Here is a 22,983-nt window from a genome sequence, read left to right on the forward strand (position 1 = left end):
GAGATGTCGGTGTAGATACTCGATTAAGGGGAATAGCTCGTTTCGATTTGACGGGACGGATACATTTCTCGATTAGTTTCCGATAGCCTCGAAGCGAAGGATCATTCGCGTTTCTATTTCATCTTGCGGAGCTTTTTTCCCACGTCGTAAGTGAATTATGTCTTGCGTGCGATTCCATTGCACGGCGAGAGTCGCGGAAAAGTCGGCCTTCCGTTTTCTGCGGTTAGAAAACGATTGCGGCGATTTCACGTTGCCATCATCGGCGATCTTGATTCGGCCTATCCAGGCGAACCGTGAACCTTTACCCGAGAGTGTCGCTCATCTCACCTCGATGACCTCTTATGACTGAGATCGGTACGATGATTATATTTTTCTTTTTAGAAAAAGTAAAGGACAAACGTGAAAATTATAGAACTCTATTCCTAAATATTTGTAAACTTGTCTGTGACTGTAAGAAGTCTGCGCATTAATTGCTTAAATTTTTTTGCAAAGTATATCTGAGATAACTTTCAAGAAAAGCACAAGTCGTGATAACAACAAAATGATAACGTCAAAATAGTAACAAATTTGATTATTACAAGTCACTTTTTAATCAATTACGACTCATTTTGATGTCATTGTGATTTTGTTGTTCTGCTTAGGCTATAAATATTGTCCGTGTATAAAATGAAATTTGTCGATTGTTTCTGTAAACTTTCGCTCATTAGTGCGACATTAGACATAGGAATAATAATTAGAAAGAATTTTCCCGTAATATTATTAAAATAAAGGACAAAATTGAGTTTTGAAAAAATAAATAAATCTAAAAGACAGTTATATCTGAAATAAAAAGAATTCTGTCCTTTACAGTAAAAGACGAATGGTCACCGTACAAATTGATCACCGAAATATACACAGTTAAGTATGAAAAGAGCAACGGTAATCTTAAGTTAAATAACATTTTGTTATTTTTAACTTCCATGCGTGTCAAAATGTAAATTAATCCATTTCTGATGTGGTTAGTTTCCAAAATAATCCGCCTCATCCATATTAACGTATGCATTCAGTAAATAATAAATTAAATTTAAGTAAAATTTAATATATTCTCTTGAATTAAATTTTAATCAAATTAACGACATAGTGAATAGGATCCAGCAAACACAGATTATAACTGCAATATTACAAACACAGAAACCCAGTAAACACGGAATATAACTGTAATTTGCTGGGGACCTGTATAAATGATTAAAAATAATTCCAATTGGGTATAATTTGACATTATGAATTCAACAGTAAATATCTTTTCCCTCTTTCTTTCCGCGGGAGAATCCGTAGAAGAATCGGCACGCGTTCTGGAAAGCTTTCAATTTACCCGAAGAGAAAACCGTCGCGTCGTTTCCGTTTCACCGTTATCGCAATCGCGACTGATGGCCGCGCGCGTGCGGCCTGCGTCCAGATATTTTTTCTCATGCCGCTCTTCTCGATCGGTATGCGGGACTAACCGTCGTGGTGGAGTTGGCTACCTAACGACCCGTTGCGATCCGATACCGTAATGTTTCTGTTGTCGTTGTGTCGTCCCACGTTACGCTCACACTCGCGCGTATCTATCGGGCATATTCATCTGCTCTCACGTGCATCATCTGGAGCATCCTTGATCAACCACTGATCGTGCGGTGTGTGCACGACAACGAGAGTAGAAGCTACGCGATCTACTTGTTTTATTGAATCTTGTTTTTTATAGACTCATCCAGCATCTCATATTATACATGTACTTTATTTAAATTCTGTTTACGCTCCACCTAGTTCACGTTCTATTCTATAATCTGTATATTTTTTGTGCTCTGCTCACTGCGTTTTTTTTTTTTTTGCTTTAGAATCTAGCACCTTGTGCTCTGATTATCTTGTTTTTTATATTTCAGGTAAGGCAGCTTTGCTGACGTCTTACATTTTTTTCATTCATCCTATTTGTAGTTGGTTATCCGAACTATATAAGTTAGTTTCCATATGTATGCGATAAAGTTGTCATGATTTATCTAATGCGACTGGTCAGACTCTGATTAATAATCTTTTATCGTTACTCACTTTAACCGCTACGACTTATGAAGCAAACTCCAAAGTCGACTTCGAGCATACTCCAATTGACTTAATTGGCGATTAATTTGTTGATTAACATTTTCTTAGTATTTTGTTAATGTGGATAAAGTTATTAATTGTTTGTTTGATTAGATTAGGGGCAATGATTCATAGAACGATATTTAATTTTACCGGCTGCAATTACTTGTAGCAAATTTTTTCATTGTATGATTTATTGTCTCTAATCAAAACAAACAAAATTAATAATTTTTATCACACGTTAATAAAATATTATAAAAATGTTACTTAATAAATTACTTGTCAATTAAAGTCAATTGGGGTTTGATCGAAGTCACTTCATAAATTCGAGCGATTGAAATGAATAATGCTAAAAAATTATTAATCTGAGTCTTGTGGAAGTCACTCTATAGATAAAATCGACTGTAGATAACTCTAATTATTGCGTACACATAAAATAATTAAAGTTATCTATAGTTATCGATTTTATGTATAAAGCGACTTCGACAAGACTCCGATTAATAATTTTTTCTCGTTAACTGTTACGATTAATTTATAATTTATATAATGAAGTGAGTAATTGTAAAAAATTTCAAGTTCTTCGCTTCAATGAAGAATAATTCGATCTCGAGCTTCGAAGTTATAATCGTGAAAGTTCGCGATATTTCCTCGCGAAACTTTCCAGACAAGACGTGTCCATGTGCATGTTTGTTTTTATGCGTTAATTCGAACAGAAGTACTGACTTTATCGAGGAAATCATGGGGTAGCCTTTGGAGAAATTTAATATCAGTACTGGCCAATTAATCATTTATTTTGAGTATTCAAAGTACTGTTAAATACTCCAAATAAATGATTAATAAGGCAGTACTTACAATTAGTAATAATTAAATTTTTATAAAGTGAGACGGCGGTTGTCAAACCTTTGAACACTTTTATGCTCATTTCAATCAATGTAGATTAACTTTAATCTCGGTTCAATTTACTCTTTATCTTTTTCTAATTCTTAGAACTAGAAAAAGATGAAGAGTAAATTGAACCGAGATTAAAGTTAGTCTACATTGGTGGAAACGGGAATTAGAGTCATAATCTGTTCGGGAAATCGCGACTTGCGAAAGACAGCGCTGATTGATGGGAAAGTATCGATGGATATCGATGAATCCTCGAAACGAGGCGAAGCTCTTGTTAACGAAAGAAAGCTGCGAGCGAATCGATCGCTGTCATGCTTGTCATTCGCGATCTGCCAATTACGCGTAACGCAACTCGATAACTGTCGCAGCGCGGAAACTCGCTGACAGCGTCTCGAGTCATTCGGATTCCACTCGCGTCTGATTCCTTCGAGGGAAAAGTGGATCGCGCGAACATATTTTGCTCATTGTTTGCAGACTGTCAGAAGTATTCCCGCGAACGCAACTCTCGCTAGCGACACATTTTAATTGTTTGCTTAATGAGTTTCGTACTCATTTTACCGTTATACCACGGTGGAGTTTTTCATTATCTTGAGCGCATAAATTATAAATTTGTGGAAATAAATGAATAAAATAATTATTTTAAAATAATAATTTAAATGTTTTTAATTTGATAAATATTATACGATTCACAAAATAAAAATAATTTTTATTTTTAATAATAAAGTTTGCTATTTAACATTTAAATATTTTTTATTTTATTTATTAATTCAATAAAAAATACTTAATTGACAAATAACATTTTAAAATAACAATTATTTTAAATAAATTGTTTTTAAACTTAATTGATTTTTATTTTACTAAAAATAAAAATTATTTAATTGTCGAATAGCAAAACTTTGTACTTTACACTATTATCCAGCTATTTACGTCATTCGAAAGTTTATATTAAATGGCATTTATTTTTTATTAGCGTTTTCACTTTTGCGCGTTACCTGACAATAACGCCCGCCGATGCGGGAGGATCGCAGTGTGTTCAAACCATGCAAGCCACGTTTTACGTAATCGCACATGCCGGCATAGTTTTCAACGAGGAAAGTGTGTAATCGAGCGACGTGTCCACACGTCGATGGCACGGCGTTACGTCGGATTATACACGCGCGTATAATAAAAAAAAAAAAACAAGACTTTGATCGGCGCGCGATTCCTCTAGTCAAAGTCCTTTCTCACATACGATACACAGCATCTTGCTTGCGCAAAGAATAAACAGCTGGAGATCCTTTCCAACAAGTGATGCGTCCGCGGCGCGGAGTTTCGCACCGCTAGTGATGATCTTTCTCTATTAAACAAAAAGAAAGTTACCGTCGAATCCCCGGCGAGCATTAACGGTCGATCCGTCCAATAAAATTCCTTCCCGCCTTCCTTTGATATTTTTCCCGTTGCGACGATTCGCTGTTACGCAACTCTCTAGTTGGTATTTATATGTAGGTGAGATTCATAGACGGTTTTTATATTTAAAGTCGTCTTAAGTACAGTCTCAAGATGTCATAAGCCAATCATAAAAACTGTATTAGTATTTTAAGACATTACTTAAGCTTGTTTAAATAATAACGGATTATAAGTACCAGCCTTCTGCCTTCGGTTTGAATGTTTACGTGTTGTAAGCTTCATTCTATTTTTATTGCTCATTACAGAAGGAGTATAAAATGAAACGTTCAACGTGTGAGCGTGCAAACCGAACGCAGCTACAGTGTGACACAATGATCGTTTTATTTTTGTTTAATATTGGTAAACAATAATAAGGATGAATAATTCGATATCGCATGCTTATGCAATTGTATATTTTGTAGCATTATTTTTCGGTTATTATCGATCTTAAAGACATCCACATTGGAAGTCTATCTTACTTTGATTATAACGTGCAATGCATTCGCGAGACTCGAAGAAAGAACCTTGGTTCATCTAATGTTACTTTGGAGACTATTAATTTATTTGAGGCTATTTATGATAAAAAATCTGGACATACGGCCCTGCAGTTTGCAAAATTTGAAGAAGCTATGAGAATCGGAAAAATGAACAACTTGGTCGCCAATTTTGTTACGTAATCAAAATCATTTTATTTTTGAAAAAAATGTGAATTGCATGCGTAAAAATGCAAAGTTTTTTAAAAATAATTTTTACGATTCTTTTATATCTTTTGACTAAACTGTTAAATGCGTGCGTGTCGATTATTTATGTTCAATAACATTTAAAATTTTTTAATGTGATATTGAAGATGACCTGTTGTTAAAAGGTTGAAATGTCTGTTTATATATATGAGGTATTAAATTATTCATGTTAGCAAAAACGTCCAGCTTGGCTCTCTAGTCTTTATTCTATTAGTTTTGAATTTTTATTTTCAAGAACCTCTTATTATAATTGAATTAAATTTTAATTTAATTATCTATAACGTAAATATTTATATAATGATTAATTACATAATTTATATAATGATTAATTACATAATTATATAATTGATATATTTAATTCGATGTAATTAATATTGACCGTATTTTCATATAGTCAAGTCTTCATATTTAAGCCCATTTTAAGTACAGTTTAAGATGTCGTAGGCCAATCACCGAACCGTGTGTTAACATCTTAAGACATTACTTAAGACCATGAATACCGGCAAAAACGATCGGAACAGGTTTTCGTGAACGTCGGATAGATGTGCGGAACCGATCTACTAGTCGACAGTCTCGTTAGAGCACGAAATGTCACGAAGTGCTATCGCACAACCGCTTTCGTAACGAATGTCGTAATACCTACAGCTTCTCGTATACAATACTTTCAATAACAAGTTTCACCTCGTCTAACGAACCAACTCGGCTCGTTGTAGTGTCCAAAGTACTCCTAATTAACAGAACATCACTCGCATTGTGTCTCACCATTTTGTGTCCAGCTGTTGAGATCGTGGCAGAGCATAGTCCAATCGTCCTCCAGATCCTGGAAAGTCGCCGTTGACGATTTCGCCGGAAATATCCTTCGTCCTTGCGCCATGTCACGATGTCGCCAATCGCGATCAGAAATTCGCGATCGCCGCCTGCGTGGTTCCACCTGTCGTGATGAATCCTTGGTCGAGAACGTCAAGATCCTTTCGCGAGTCTACACCCAAGAAAATCGACCGACGATTTCACGCCTGAGGATCCACGGAAATCGCACGAAACAATAACGATGATCACGACCGTTTATTTGGAGATCCACGAAGTTCTGAGTACGAATGTCGTTTTTTTTCGCGGGAACCGAACCGAGGTTGAAGCATGGGCGTTAAAACGACACCCGGCTGCACGCGTGTGTCCCACGAGCTTGCACATGCACCTGAACGCACCTGAAAGCACCTGAACGCACCTGAACGTGCGGAACGCTGCTCCGTTCTACCTCTGCTCCGCTCCGCATGGTCGCCGAGTTTCGCGTTGTTTATTTTTAAAAGCGCGCTCGGCCGTCCACTTGTCAACACACGCGTGTATTGTACATACGTACACAACACACGACGACGACGACGACGACGACGCAAGACGTTTGACTGATACGTGCATAATAAGTCCAAAGTTTCCTATCTAAGGATATAAAAAGTGATAAATGAACATGAATTCATCAACTTCAATACATAAATTTTTTCTATATATATTTGAAAATGAAAAATAATAATTTGAGACTGATTGTGAGTCGAGAATGAATGATGAAGTAATCTTCGCATGGTTACATTTTAAGAACAAAAATTCAAAAGTTTTTAATGAAATATAAGAAAATTAATTCATCGTTCTAGAAAATGTATTTTGGATGTATAAAGGACGATTGGATAAACGGTGATAGTTGAAAAATAAAAATATTTCATTTTTATCATTTTTTTTATATATCCTTCGACCGAAAACTTTTGGAACCTATGTGATTCGACTACAAACAAACGCTGCTTTTGTCACACAATGTCTGATAAGGTAGATCGCGTGATTTCTATCTCGAAATAGATTGTGATGAATCTAAAAAATGAGTGATAACAATCGATTGATAAACGTCCACTTGTTGCTTCGCTATCTTTCTTTTATTTCTTACATTATTATTAAGATTGTATTTTTAAATCTTCTTTCCCTCATTTACATGCAAACGTGAAGAAAATGATAAACGAAATTTTCATGGTACTTGGTAAATTTGTGTAAATCTTGTCATAAATCGTGGAATAAAATTGAAGATATTTCATTGTAATATATTCAGTAATAGATACAAGAGCTATATAAAAAGATGAATCTGAATTTATACATAAAGATATGATTTGTTTTCTAAACATTTCTTTAGAAAACAGGATTAAAAGTCAAGATGCTTTCGAGAAATGTTTAATGCGATATTCGCCGTGATTTTTTTTAACAGTTTATCAATTATCATTTAACAGTTTATCAATTATCAATTAACAATTTATCAACTATCATTTAACAGTTTATCATTTATTAAATTTTATAAAATTGTATATGATTCTTCTAAATACAAGGGCTTTCGAACTTATGACGTGGTGTCTAAAACGATCTCTGGACACAAGTATATACGAAGATTGTTTATTTATTCCTACAAATGTTCAAATACGAAGCGATTCGAGACAAGTACTCTTAAAAAAAGTAAGAACATTATTATTTGACGTAAGCACTTCTCATAAATAAGTTTTGTCTAGGTTAACACGTTAGGTTACTTATCACTATCTTAAAAGCTATTTTTGTACATTACGCATTTGTACACAGAGTAATGTGTTGCAGGTTTCGTTCAGAAATACGTTTCTTATAAAAATGAGCGTGAAATGCAATAGAAAACAGTCTTCCACGTTAAATATATATACATATCGGCGACATAAATAATGACGATGAACATTTCGGAAACTTGCGACAATACCGGAAGTTCGCGAAAGTGAGCAAAACGAGTATATCACTTTTTTCGGCACTTTTTATATGTATATTATATATATACACACACACACACACTATATATATATATATATATGTGTGTATATACAATTATGTGTGCGTCTATATATATGTGTATATATATATATATATATACACACACTCATTATATAATATACTCCACTGTTCAATGCTTTGATGATACTGGCGCACTTACATTTATTTAAAAATCACTTATAAACGATGGAATACGAATACTTTTTCACTCGTTATATGTATATGAGTAAACGATGTTTTGTAACGTAGAAGAGTTTTTTTTAATTCTGTCACACGAACATCAAATATTTATGGAGATAGACGGACTTCTTCCATGGTAAAAATTAAGTTATCCAATCCGTACAAGAAACCCTCTTCATGGTTGCCTTCTTCCCAAGGACGTCTGTGCGTGAGCTTTCGTCCGTCCGGTACCTTCCGTGTTTTCGCGAAATCTATCAGCCAAATACCCACTTTTTCGCTGTCGTGGATCATGAAAATACTACTACCGATTACCTGAAAAATAAAATAATACATTCAAATAAATAAATGTACAAAATAAACTTTACAATTTTTTTTTTTTTTGGCAGGTTTAAAAATTAACGTATCGTACCTCGTGAGTCTCAAAATACTTTGATTGCTCAATTTTGGTTCGCAGATTCCTGAGGCGCGTCAGAAGCTTTTGACAAGTGTCCTCGCGATCGCCGAGGAATTGTTTTATGATGTCGAGCACCTCCGAATGTGACTTGACCTTCTTGAGATCGGTGATCGGCGGCGCACCCGGTAGTTTCATCGCTTCAATACGAAAACCGTGGCTGCAGGTTGAGCTCTGCTCCTCGCGAAACTGCATGTACCGTAATTTGGTCACGGCATGTTGCTCGTGCTCTAACTGGGTCGGCGCGTTCGGATCGACAGCGATCATCTTCTCATAGAGATCCGGCCTAGCGGTGGTCTTGGACACCTCGGATTCGAGAAAGGTCCGCGTGCCCATCTTGATGTCCATCACATGCGGATCGTTAAATCCGAAGAGCAGATCCTGCAGCTCGATGAACGTATCGCCCTTGTACTCAACTTCCCGGTAATATCTACAAAGAAGAACCATAGTTGAGTCTCGCGGTGTCTATTTTATTACTTCTTACATAAATAAATAAAAAGATTTTCAAATAAACCTTGGAATGCAATCTCGCAACGCTTCCTCCTTGCTTAAGGTCTCGTAAACGATGCGTTCCGTGTTTTCAGCGCCGCCTGTTCGTCTTTTCCAGACAGTGCCAGGCCCGGCAGGTGCAAAGCCGTCCGGATGGCCTGATAATTGAAACCAGGACTTGAGTCGGTTCTTCAAGAGCACGTCGCTGGCCGGCGCCGTCAGATCTAGAGCATTCTGCAACATGGTCAGATGACGCAACCTATTGAATCGTTTTCCGAAAAACGTGTGCGATTGAAAAAAAAACCGGCTATGTACTCTTTAAAAAACTTTTAAAATGAATTGTCACTCTAAAGAGTGAAATCTCATAGGCTGATATTCATAGTTGATTCTTATTTCAAGACCGTCTTAAGTAATGTCTTAAGACGCTAATGCGGCCCTCTGATTGGTTCGTGATACCTCAAAACAGAACTTAACGGTCTTAAATATAAGAACTGACTATGAATACCGGCCTTAAAGATTGAAAATTGAGCCGCTCTTTTTCAAGACTAGCTTAATTTTCACTCTTACAGTGAGCTTCCACTCCAAAGAACTTAAAGAGTATAAATATAAATACACGTACCAGGGCGAGGAATTTCAAAGAGAGATCCTCGTCCGGCATCGTCGTGTCGGACAGGACCATGGGGAATTGTTCCAACTTTCGCATGGTGGCCGGATCGTTTGGTAATTTGGTGAGCGAGCTAGATGATCTGGAGCCGGCACTGCTGGATCGGTTGCTATGAGAACCCAACGAGGTGCTCCGTCGCCATTGACGGAAGGCGCTATAAGTGCTGGGACTGCCGCTACTTCCGCTGCTTCCGCCGCTACTGGATCCATCCTTCTGTCGACGATGATCCTTGTTGCCCATCGAATCATGACTGCTCAATCGCGTTTGCTCCTTGCTCGAGGGCTGCAACCAGAGAGGCCTACTAAGAATTTAATCCAACCGGGACAGTGCGTTACGCTATGGGCCGCGCCTCACCTTGAAATTTCAGTCGTTCAGAATTGAAGAAATCGATACGACGAAATCGCGTTCGATCGGATCGATTTCGTCATTGAAGCGGAAATCAAGAACTCTTCGATAAGACGATCCGAGTTATCTCGTTAAGCTTCGTCTACAATAGTCGCACAGACTATGTCGCATCCAGTCGCAAGAGCTCTTTGGTACTTTTGTCATTCTACCTTCGTTGTTTATTAGACGTAAAACAAGGATAGAATGATAGAAATAGCGCTAATAGCGTCTCCCCGAAGGCACCTTTTGTCGTACGGAGTTGAGCCAACTCCAACTTTCTACGACTGCGACAGCGTGTCGCATGAACTCAGCCAATCACAGCACAGCAAGTTGGCGTTTAGAATTTGTGGTTGAATTGCGTGCGAACAATCCTTGCGACTGTTGTAGACGTTCATTTACATTAGACGCAAGCCGATCGCCAGTTTGTTGCGACAGCCAATCTGAAACGTTGATTTCAAAATGCAAGCTTCAGATTGGCTGTCGCAACAAACTTGCGATCGGATCGCGTCTAATGTAGAATGGGCTTAAAGCTGGTTTTACATTAGTTGCATCGCAATGTCGCAAGCGTTGTGGTCCAATCAGAGTCGAGCCAGATTAACGTTGATTGGACCGCATCGCTTGCGACGCTACGATGCGTCTAATGTAGAATCAGCTTAACAGTCCTTAGCGACACTCTTGCGACATGCGACAAATTTTCCTGCGACGCTACTATTCGTGACACGGGATACAGCCTGTGTGACTATTGTAGACGAGGTTTAAGGCGTAAGAATATCAACTAATTACCCCGGATCTACAATAGAGTTTTAAGCCTTAAGTCGTAAGAAATTGACCAATTACAGTCGAATTCGAGGAGAATAATCGACTATGATTCGTCCATTTCTTATGGCTTAAGGTTTAAAATCCTATTGTAGATCCGGAGTTAGAGGTTTTTATTTCATGGAAAGGAAGAAAATGCAGAACTCTGATTGGTTCATTTTTTTACGCATTATGCGTTATACAAGACTCTGTGTTTCCGCCCCTTACTCTGAAGTCGCCGGCCGCGCGCGCGCGCGAAGGCTGTTTATTATTATTCGCCTTAAGTCGCGTTACCCCGTGCTTTTCAACGTGAATATTCGATATCGCGATACACCATTCATTTTAATTTCCGCGGCAAGGTTCGCGCGCACATAACTCGACCATGATTTTGGCCTCGATTATCAGCCCGCGTTATCAACTTGCGACTCATGTCTATGAATGCGAATGACGGCGAATCGGTTACTTATTAATAACGTTTGATAAATAGCAAAAACATATCATTGTTGAGGCATAATCAGATTCATAAATGGCGATTTATTTCATTACAATGTCGATAAAAAAAGAAAAGAGGACGGATGAAAAAAACCGCCGTGCGTGCCTCATGGGGGACGCGATGGGAGGAGGGAGGGGGAGGGAGGAGGAAAAAACCAGAACTCGAAGCGCAATCGTTCCATAAATACGGATCGCGTCTCTCACGCTACCTATTGACGTCAATGACTTTTATTCGAGCCGCATCGTGCCACTTGTCGCCGCAGGGCCAATTCTAGCGTGTTCGCGGTGCCCGATCACCCCGGGCGGGAAGAGAGAAACGATCGAAATGTCGAGGCTTTTTAATCTTTAATATACACGAGACGATGCGGATGTGTACCGACTATTTCTACACTCGCTTTAAATTTAGATCACCCGTGGATTTGACATTTTTTTTCCACGGGGCACACGATAACAAATTAATTCTTATAATTTAATTCATTAATGCGCGGCACGACATTCACGGCCTTAGGATAACTTCGACGAACCTCTCCGATTGACTTAATTAGTGATTAACTTATCAAGTAACACCTGTATTGTTTTGTTAACATGAAGAGTTATGTAACGCACTGAGAGAAAAACTGTTTGGTATTTATAACTATAATTACATATTATTATAATCGTATTATGACTATTATAGTGTTAATAATAATAACTATATGCATAGTTCTATCAACCAATATAGTTAGCAACCGAAAATGACTATAATTATAATTATTATAATCATAAAAATGGTTGAAATTACTATAAAAATTGATTTAAACAACTATAATTATATAGTCAATTAAATCACTTTGTTATGGTAATTTCAACCATTTATACGATTATAATAATTATAGTCATTTTGAATTCGTGTTAAATCTCGACAAATATACACTGAAAGAGAAAAGTATTTGATATTTGTGACTACAATTGCGTGGTAAAATAATTAGAAATTCCATTTTATGGTTATTACTACTATAATTTTAGTATAGTTCTCTCAAACATGAAAAAATTGTACTATAAATTATGTGTGTAATAATTTTAAAGTTTAATATAGTAAAATATCAAAATTCACATGGTAAATAAAATAAACCTTTTTATTCAGTGAATGCGATCGCAACAATTGTAGAATACAACTGTTTTCTTACAATTCACTTACTATTTATATGGTAATAATAATTTTTAAAAAATGTTAAGAAAAAATTAATAATTTTCAAGCAGCGTGTGTGAAACTATTATTAATAACACAATTGGCTATATTTGCACGGTTAAGACATTTATAAATACGTAGTTGTCCCAAAAAAAAAGACGATAAATTATGGTAATTGGCATTTTTTTCTCTCAGAGCATCGGCTTGCAGATTCTACAAGTCATACTACGTCAATCGGAAAGTAATGTTTACTTTCAAAATATATGTACGTTCCGAAGTGTTTTCGCAACACCAATTTCTCTCGTTAATAAAAGTATTAAAATACGCACCAATGATCTCGTCTTAGGCTCCAATCAACTTAGTCTTTCCATCCCGATTTCTTATTTTCTAATTCCGATTCTCTTGTCGATTTCTCTTTGTATCTCGTATAACGCCCCAGTTGCTACCAACTAAAAGTAACATAACAATCAATGTTATATTTCGCACTCAACAAGGTAACTGTTGCGTAACCACCGTGTATTATCTAATTAAAAAAGAGAAATCTTATCGGTCAAAGCGGATCTTAGTGTTTAAATATTTGTATGTGAATTTATATACACGTTCTGCAAATCGCGTGCTGAAATCTTTTTCGGTCTTGAAACGCAATTATGAGCACAAAACCAGAGTAATAATGTCACTTATTAGATTGACAAGCAATTTAATAATTTTTGATACTATAGTAAGCATCTTTATAAGTATATTAATAAGCAAATATTAATAAGAATCTTAAATTTGCGAATAATATTTATTGTAAAAATATTTCTTTAGTCGGGATTCGGACCATGTGTTATATATGTTACATTTATATTGTTAAGTACGAAGTTGTAATATTGATATTATGTAATATTGATATACTTTTTGTTGGTGTCGATTGGGGCGCAGTGTTATAATTCGAATAAACAAAGGAATTTTTTTATCGCTAATTTCATCGGTCTTTTTGCTTTGATGATGCAACGAAAAGTATAGCAAATGTACTATTATAACTGTTAATATAATTTTAACTGTTTGTATGATTTCTTCCTGTATTTACAACTAAAATATATAATCTTATCGTATCTTGCACATCGTAGATTACCGTAAAGTAAAACATCGCAAACAACTTAAGATTGTTTAGTGACTCGACGATAAAGACTCGGCGTCTACGAGCTTTTAAGGTGTAAAGCTTGAACTTTTAGCCTTAAACCGTAAGAAATTGACGAATCACAGTCGATTATTCTTTTCACATTTCGACTGTGATTGATCAATTTCTTCCGGCTTAAAGCTTAAGTTTTATTTTAGGACATCGCTGGGGATGGCTCGAACTGAATCGAAACGTTCGATATCATCTTATTATTTGTAAAGTCTATGAAATACATTTATTAATTATAACGCTCTAATAATTGCGTCGAATTTTTGCTCTCAATCGCCTGTCATTAATTTATATATATATTTATTTGTTATCTCGAGGGCTCAATTTTATCTTATTTTATTTACTTAAGTTTTATACCTAAAAATCTCATTGTAGACGCTGCTTAAATCGTTGCAATATTTCCACGTCGCGAAAATGCTCGATGGATTCCCTGTAACGAAAAAATTAACCCGCAGGGCTGTAAAGTAGCGGAAAAAGAAAATTGGTTGAGAAATACGTCTCTGGAAAAACAGCGGGCACGGCTAGCTACGCCTGCGTTTTAGAAAGAAAAACAAGCGTAAATGAATGTTAATTGTGCATAACGACGCGACGCCGCGGTGCTAAGTAGTCTCCGTTAAGTTCGGCCGGACACGCATTCGGCTTAATTCATATCCCGTTCATCCTGCCTCGAATCGTCGCTAATGGGCTTTTATGACGAATACAGAGTCGAGTAAATGGTGCCGCGAGTAACCCGACGCTTTAATTAATGAAATACACCGCTCGGCGTCCGTCGCACTCTGCCTTCATCGCTCCGCGACGCGGAGATCCGCCCGTCGGAAAGTCGGAATTCGACCGAGTGTTACCTGCGCTGTTACGAACGCCCGAGAATCCCGTTATTAAATTACCACGGCGAGATTATTGCCAACGATGAAATACACAACTTAACTCGTCGCTGCTCCGCGCGCGACTCGGTAACAAGTGTATCCGCGCTTAAAACTGTGTCACCGCGCGCCTCGAGCGATCTGTTTCGCAGCCGCATATCGCTCCGCGAAATCGTAAAGCCCGTGTCACACTATGCATTTGAGATTAAGGATTGCAAATTCGAAATTAGTGTTCGGCCAGATAATTTTTATTTCAATCCGATTCTCACTGACTAAATTCTAATTTCCAATTCGCAACCCTCAATCTCCAATGCATACCCAGACCAGCTCACACATAAAAAATGGGGATATAAAGCCCAATCTAAAATTGCGTAACTACAGTGTAAGAATTAACCCACTATAATCGAATATAAAAATATTCGACTGTGGTTGGTCAATTCTTATAACTACGCTTAAGCATCTACAATCACATCTACAATGTGATTTTAAAGTATGAAATTTAAACTTTAAGCCTTAAACCGTAAAAGATCGATTAATTATAGGAATTATGAAGAAAATAATCGATAAGAATCTTATTAGACCATGAGAACACAACAATAATCAAGAAATAAAGACCTATAACGGTCGAAGCTGAATCTTTGATGCTTAAATAATTCTCAATGTGGATTTTATATATATATATATATATATATATACCATACTTGTAGTCATTTTGAACTGCGCGCCAAAATTGTATCGGACTTAAAAATACAGCTAAACTACTGAAATAATATTACAATTTTTCATGCTCAATAGGCATCTATTAAAGAATACTTAATATGCTGAAAATTTGTAAATAAATTTATTCATTGTGAAAAATATTACCTCGGCTGAGAGTCGAACTCGGATGTGAAAAATAATCGACTAAGGTCAGTATTCATAATCAGTTCTTATATTCAAGACTATCTTAAGTTCTGCCTTGAGATGTCACGAATCAATCCGAGAACCACATTGGCGTCTTAAGACATTACTTAAGACGGTCTTAAAATAAGAAGGGACTATAAATATCGTCTCTGATTGGTTCGTGATAGCTTGAGACAGTTTTAAATATAAGACTATGAATATCGGTCTTAAAGTAAAGTTGTGAATCTAGACTTAAGCCGTAAAAAATTATCCAATCATGTAGATACAGTATGACTCGGGCTTAGGCATCGCCGAGCGATTTCTCGTTCAAACTAGGTTGCACGCTTAACCCTTTCAACCTGCCAGGCTGAGGTGGTGGCACGATGCGGCGTTCCGTCGGTAGACATCCCCGTCGGAGAAATCGTTCGGTTCTCTCTCGATTTCCGTTCTCCGTGTCAAATTAGTCCGTCGATCGAAGAATTTTTACAACAAAGCTCGCGTGTCAGAAAACATCCGTACACTATGAATATTCCTCCCTCCGTTTTCTTCTTGTTTTCTCCGTCGAATAGCGAGACCGCGGCACGTGGACGTGTATTAATGCCGCCACATATCATCAGCGATGACTATGCTGGTTGGCAATGCGCGCGTGCGTCATTAATAGGAAAATCTATCATTATTTTTCACGCGTATACCTGTATCAAGGCTCCATCGTGATTAATCGTCGATATCCGCCTTTCGCGATATCGCGCGAGACGAGGCGAGATCTATCTGGGGATGGGAATTAGCAGAGGAAGATCCGAGGAAGTGAGGCGAAGCGAAGAAAGTTGGAAAGCTTCAAAAGAACAAAGGTGCAATGTACGTCATTGCTCGCACGACCTCCCGTTGCGCCAGCTGTACCGAATGTTTCTTTCTCTTTTTAGTCTTAAAAAAAAAATTAATTTTACGCAATAATGTTTAACAACAATTCAATTAAATTCGGGAAGAAATATTTTATTGTTAGAAGAAATGTTTTATTACTCGTCACGTTGAATGAACAAAAGCATTAATAAAACGATAAGATTGCGTAGTTCTATGACGGTAATAAAGATGACCTTTTAATAACTTATTATATATCATTATGTTCTTACTCTCATTACCGGTTTATTATACATTATTATATTATATTATTTCATACTTTGATTTATTATATACATTGTATACCTGCAAAGAAATAACGAATCTCTTTTTGGAAAGGAATTTCGTCAATCTGAATAAAGAACAGAAAAGACAAAGATTGATCAATTTTGAAAAGTCAGTAATCTTCAGAAGAGAGACACGAACAAAAAAAATGAATCCTCAAGGACCCAATAATATCGGATTGCAGACGATTTCTTTCATCCCATTTGATTTACAGTCCCTTTTTTCCAGTGTCTTTCCTTCCACGCATTCCTTTCTTTCATCTTATTTTACTGTATTTTCTACGCACTATTGTGTTCCAGGAAAATGCGTGTTCGTGGAACAGAATATAAATTCTTCGAGCACTTTGGTGCTGTTGAACTGAAAATAATCTTGTTGATTTAACAACAGTATTAACGAAACAAATAAAATTTTATTAAAACAAGAGCATGACTTATTTGTTTCATTAATGGTGTTATTAAATTAATAAAATTATTTTCAACTAAAATAACGCTGTTGATACATCATTTTTTTCAGTGTACAATATTTTTCTAGTATTTTGCTATACGATATTTTTCGAGAATAAGGCCCCTGTTCTTTTTAGCTGAATTTCTCACAGAATTCAGCTTTCCTTCTTTTCTCTCCATGTCGGGAAAAAAAAGGAAAAGATAAACCGTGCAAGAGTACAGCTAAAAGAACACAGAGACCTCACAAGCTCCGGTTTCACCTATGTAAAATTCACTTTAATCTCGGTTTAACTCACTACTTATCTTTTTCTGATTTTCTTAGAATTAGATAAAAAGTAAATTGATCCGAGATTAAAGAAGTTAATCACACATTGGTGAAATGATCGTGTATCTTGAAACAAGATAAAAATTATAAAAAGGAGCAAATTCACTAGATGTTGATTATAATGAAATTATATAAACAATGAAGACTAACTGTAAGATTAAAAACAGGATTGTTTACTTGAAGGAATCAACTAAATACGAAAAAGCGCCAATACAAATTTATTATAAATAATGAATTTGCACTTTCGTAATTTTCACCTCACTTCAAGATACACAATCGACCTCCGAGTCTCACTGGCCTTTCTTGATTATGATAGCAAACGGCGCGCGCTATCGCGACGTATAATCTTCGTTCGGGACACCCTGTATGATACACGGTCGCCCGTCGAGCGAGATGAAATCGTGTACGTAGGCCCGGTGATAAGTGAGGTGCATGTACAACAGGTCAATGATCTTCCGTTGCAAACCGAGTAATTATTCGATCGATTGCACGACGGCGTGTCTCGGCGGTCCTTCGCGTCAGTCAATCACGAATCACGAATTTAATACGCCCGGGCGTGTTTTGTAAACGACGTGGCCGGGCTCCGGTTATCGTCGATTACGCCAATCTAGAACACGTAGACTGACGTAGACACGGTCTACGCGGCGTGCGTGCACGCCGTTCACGCATATTAATCTCGTACTCCGAATTCCGTCGACGCCGTCTCGCCAGTAATTCACGCGTCGATCCTCCGTTAAACGGGGGGGAACCCACGCGAAAGGCACCGAGAGAAAAGAGCACAGGGAACGACTCCTTCTCCCTTCCCCCCTCAACTTCGACCCCCCGAGGACCGCAGGGCGGTCGCGTACCTTGTTGAAGTGGGTCTGCAGAAGCCGCTCATACTGATCAACCGCACGCAGGCAGAGCCTCGTGGTGAACGCTTCCATTCGTGCTGGCAGGGGCGGGTGACACACACTGCTCGACATTATTTATCCGTTCCGGGATACACCCGCGTTCACGCGTGCACGAATACAGACTATATACGTTGACAGACGTGAACACGAGAACACTGTTCCTTCGCGAGCGAGCGAGCGCGCACGCCCGCCCGGGATCGTTCACCGGGGAGTGTTCACCAGGCGCGGACGAACGTCGGCGTTCCTAACCTCCATCGGATGATGGTCGAAGGCGACGAGCACGGCCGCCGGCCGAGGCGAATCGACGAATGACGTGCGCGGGGCGCCGAGCGGTTTCTGAAACCACCCTGAGGCGGCCTGAGGTCCCTACGGATTGGAACCCGGTACCCGGTACTCTCGGTAGGCGCGAGTCGCGCCGAGCGGATTGGCCGAGCCGGCCGAACTCGGCTACAACGGTCCTTCGCTCTCTCCTCCTCGCTCCAAACGCATTTTTCTTGTTCCGTCCCGCTCGCCTCTTCTCGCTTCCGTTTAACGCCGTCACGTTCCCTCCAGCTCGCTCGGCTCGTCTATATTCTATCTATCCTTCTACCCGCCGCGTGCGTTACACTTCCCGTGTCATTCCTTCCCCTCCCCGTATTCGCTTCATCCTTCTCTCCCACTTTCTCGCGCTCTAATCTCGTTCTCTTTCTTCGGCTGCTACCCACTGCTACCGCCGCATGCGCGCGCGTGTGCAGTCGACGTCACCGGCGTCACCGCTACTGCGTGCAACACGAATCAACACGAATCGCTACGCTACGCGCCGCGCGGCGAGACGGACGAGATACGGTACTCCACTCCACTCCACTCCGCTCTGCTTCGTCCGCTTTGCGCTTCACGACGTCACTGCGCGATGCGTTCGTATACACCGTAGGCAACACTGAAGCGACGAGAGAGCGCGAATGTAGTTTTATCGGTACGGTTGTCCCTCTCCCTGAGGTTTGCCGATTGTCCCGATACGCAACGTACGGAACGTAGGCTGTCGGCGATGTGCGGCTCGGAGGAGGCTATGAAATAAATAAATAAAGCCGGATCCCCTTTTTCGCAAAGCCCAGCTGTGAGCCGTCATTCGTCTTCGCGCTTTGAGAAAGTGCGCTCGCACGTTTTCTATTTGGATTATTCGACGCATATTTTTGTATCTAGCCGAGAATACCGACTTCCGTATCCTCTTCTCGTCTAGAAAAAATTAGAAAAACCTCTCTATTTTTTTCTCTCCTTTTTAGATTTGCACACAATGATCGGGAATAATATCCCCATTTCTATCAACTCTAGCACAATTTATTGGCTCAATATTGGTTCAATATTGACCCAATGTTTAACTGTGTCCAACATTTAATTTAAAATGTGTCCAAATTCACTGACGAATCATAAAAAAATTTTATTATTAACGAGCGTTTTGCGCTATCATCTTTTTGACTTATTTTAAATTTGACTTCGTAATTAACCGATTCTTAATGTTCTGATTTTGCGACGTGATTTGTAAACAATTATCCGAAATTCATATTTGTTGTTTATATACTGAAGAAGGCCTGATCGAGGCTGAAACGTTTATAGTTATTATTGTTTGAATTATATATCAACAGAATAAAATATTATCTCGTTACCAAGAACTTGTGGCACATGCCCTTCGTTTTATTAATTTAAAACGTGTCATCAATAAATTGTTATTAGGAAATGTGGATTAATTTCAATCTCGGTTTTTAATTCACTTTTATCCTTTTCCTTAGTTCTAAGAATAAAAAATAGATTCTCGTCTTCGATTTCCTCTTTTCATCTATACGGAGAGAATTTTTTTTTTTAATTTATCACTTCAGTCAAAATTAATCAAACTTATTTTATACTTTATTGTAGTTTTGTTAATGAATGAAAGAGATTTACATTAAAATTCTTCAAAATACAATGTTGTCGCAGGTTGACTACCATATTTTCAAGGTAAGTTCTAAGAAAAAATCCTCTCCGTGCAGTGAAAGAAAGATCAAGCAAGCTGTTTATTATTCCTCTTAGATTAATTTTAATACCATTTTTTATTTTTTTCCCTAGTTCTAAGAATAAAAAAAAGATCCTCGACTTCAGCCGCTTTCCCACGACCTCGCCCTGTTCGTTACTCGCGTTTTTGTATACATCGTGCCTATAACGGGTGACTCACAAATGGCGGGGACGCTTCGCTGACAATATGCCGCGACGACTTTAAGATTTTTCGTATTTGACGTAAGCTCCTTTTCATCTTTCCGACGAAGATCGGCTTCGTCGGAAACGGAGCTCTTGGGAATCCGTGAGCCGCACGGCTGATTCACTTCCGGATGCGGTCCGTGACGCGAATCAGGATCATAGATCTTATCGAGGGAAGCCTGTTTCGTTCTTCGGATCCGTCGCGGTGTACGAAGGCGCGCCACGGTGAAGCGTGAAACGGAACGATTTCGGGGTCGCCGTCCCACATTTTTTCAAGAGGATGTTCCTGTTCGAGCGGCCTTCGAATCCGTTTGTCGGACCTATGGATACGAATGCGTGCCTGTCATCGGTATCTGTCCGAAATCTTCCAGCAACCCTTATTAAACCGCGATCAGACTAGAGATCGAGATTGAAATTAGATTGAAAATTAACCAATCAAAGCGAAATTCACTAAATATGAAATTGGTTTTTATTTCTGATTGGTTAAATTCTAATCCAATCTCAGTCTCAATCTCTAATCTGAAGACAGCAGAAAAAGCAGCTTTGCACACATCTAATTGGTTTATAAACCATACACAATCATACAAAAGAATTTTATAATACCTGTAAAACTACTTTTTCTGTTGAATGCAGCGAATGCAGCTATTAACTCTCCGGAGTTGTGATGGTAGATCTATGTAACTTATTCCATTATATTCTTTATGACATCTGCAAATTTAAATTATTGTTATTAAATTAAACTCAGTATTCACACATACACACATATACACACTTTTTTATATGAATTATGACGCTTTAATTGCTTGAAATTAATTAGTGCTTTTTAGTCAGCATAAATTAAATGAGCCTCACAGACTCAACGTGAGTAATTGTGTTACAGACCTCAACTCCGAAGAATTAAAAATGACTTCGACTAAACCTCGATTGACGACAGTTAATTCAACAAAATTGCTATCAAAACTTCCAACTACGCACTGGAAAAAAAGTTTCGCTGTATTAATTGGAATTCTCATAGATTCAATCAGAAAGATACAAATCAGACGCTTACATCTATATCTATTAGATATTCTAGTCGAGATAATCAGAAATTCAATTACGTCTTACGATAATCAGAATTCTGATTCATATGATCGGAACTCGTTTTATTTGTACTTCTTGTTGGTACAACCAGAATGTTTTTCTCAGTATATAACTTCTAACTCATCCCTAATCTAATCCCTGTTTTCACGTGACAAACATCTAAAAACTAATCATTCTGTCCACATTGCTAAAATAGTGCAGGTATTACTCGATAAGTTAATCGGAGTTTAGTCAAAGTCACCCCGGTCGGTCGATCGATTAGCCGCTATCTCTTCGAGCCGATTCCCGGTCATCGGTGCCGCTTGCTGACGTAAATCGCATTATCAAGGAGAAAGTCGACGCCCGCTGTACGACTGTCTTTACGGCCGCTTTTACGCGAGTTTTTGGAGAACTAGAAACTGTCTTGGTCTCATGTGTCTAGTTTCTCCGGCGACGACGTCAATCGATTGAAAAAAAAGAGAGACCGGGCTAATTCGTATTCCTGGTGTCGCAGAAACGTGACGATCAGCTCGCTTTTATTCGGGCGGCAAGGTAGGGTGATCGACCGTAAAAATATGAGTACGAGAACATACAGACAGTATGTCTTCAATTGGTATCCATTACATCCTATACGTTCTCACGTTCCTCGAGAGGAATTCTGTTGAAACGAGACGCGGCCATCGAAAACTTCAAATACATCGGTCGGAAGTGTCTACTCGGTATTTCTCTCGGCGAGCACCAAGCTACGCTTACGATTAGCTTAGAACGTTTAAGCTAAGTCTTTATTGCAACAACAATGAGAAACTTTTTATTACTCGTTGAATACGTTTCCGAATTACAAACATCTTCTCTCGATTGGAAACACGCGACAAACTGTAAGTTTTGTCGTTAGCAACAGAAGTGTATTAAAGCCTGGTACCATTACGGTAAGATTAACTTTAATCTCGGTTTAAGTTGCTGTTTATCTTTTTCTAATTCTTAGAATTATAAAAAGACAAAGAGTAATTGAACCGAGATCAAAGTTAATCTTACATTATCGGTGGAATCTGACCTAAGAAACATCAAAAAACATTTCAACAACCGCCAACTTTTTCGAGAAACATGGAACATCAACAAAAAGTTTTTCATTGTTACTCAGTTGGGAACACAACTAACAATAAGATAGTTTAGCAGTTATTCCGGATTATTGGCAATTGAAAATGTCTATACTGAAAGAACTTCTATTGTGACAGTTTCTTCTGTTGTGACATGTTGACGCGTATTTCTCATTGTTCTTTCATATTTACCGATTATAAACATGTGACAAGCAGCAAACTCTTGTTGCTAACAACAAAAACATTAAAGCTGCACTGAAAAAAAGATTGGCTGCTGCAGCAAATTAGATAGTA

General features: G+C 38.1%; 2 protein-coding genes across 3 annotated transcripts in view; both read right to left on the bottom strand.

Moving 5' to 3' along the window:
* centrocortin (cerebellar degeneration-related protein 2-like) overlaps positions 1 to 6,211 on the bottom strand; it is a 45,581-nt gene extending 39,370 nt beyond the window's left edge. Inside the window, exon 1 of the mRNA XM_018459279.1 lies at positions 5,907 to 6,211. Within this exon, the coding sequence (XP_018314781.1) occupies positions 5,907 to 6,018 (112 nt within the window). The 5' untranslated portion in view covers positions 6,019 to 6,211. The remainder of the gene's footprint in view (positions 1 to 5,906) is intronic.
* A 1,838-nt stretch (positions 6,212 to 8,049) lies between these two features.
* On the bottom strand, positions 8,050 to 19,233 carry IP3K1 (inositol-trisphosphate 3-kinase-like protein). 2 transcript variants are annotated; one of them, XM_018459301.1, is made up of 5 exons: positions 18,287 to 19,233; positions 9,698 to 10,024; positions 9,104 to 9,312; positions 8,548 to 9,019; positions 8,050 to 8,450 (listed from the first exon to the last, which is right to left on the bottom strand). In XM_018459301.1, exons 1-5 carry the CDS (start codon positions 18,401 to 18,403, stop codon positions 8,247 to 8,249), a joined length of 1,329 nt encoding a protein of 442 aa, XP_018314803.1. In that variant the 5' UTR covers positions 18,404 to 19,233; the 3' UTR covers positions 8,050 to 8,246. The 2 variants fall into 2 exon arrangements, with proteins under 2 accessions (XP_018314803.1, XP_018314804.1); XM_018459302.1 differs by having other exon boundaries at positions 9,698 to 10,040; positions 18,287 to 18,395.
* Between the last annotated feature and the right edge of the window lie 3,750 nt (positions 19,234 to 22,983).

The sequence above is a fragment of the Mycetomoellerius zeteki genome, unplaced genomic scaffold, assembly GCF_001594055.1.
Source record: "Mycetomoellerius zeteki isolate Tzet28-1 unplaced genomic scaffold, Tzet1.0 scaffold81, whole genome shotgun sequence".
Taxonomy (NCBI): Eukaryota; Metazoa; Arthropoda; class Insecta; order Hymenoptera; family Formicidae; genus Mycetomoellerius; species Mycetomoellerius zeteki.

What these genes read in the sequence shown, in the direction of transcription:
- IP3K1 (XM_018459301.1), bottom strand. Translation starts at nt 18,403, where the DNA reads ATGTCGAGCAGTGTGTGTCACCCGCCCCTGCCAGCACGAATGGAAGCG. An exon ending in TGCAGACCCACTTCAACAAG is followed by an intron (nt 10,025 to 18,286) that starts GTACGCGACCGC and finishes CTCTGGTTGCAG; the next exon opens with CCCTCGAGCAAGGAGCAAAC. An exon ending in CTTTGAAATTCCTCGCCCTG is followed by an intron (nt 9,313 to 9,697) that starts GTACGTGTATTT and finishes ACCATGTTGCAG; the next exon opens with AATGCTCTAGATCTGACGGC.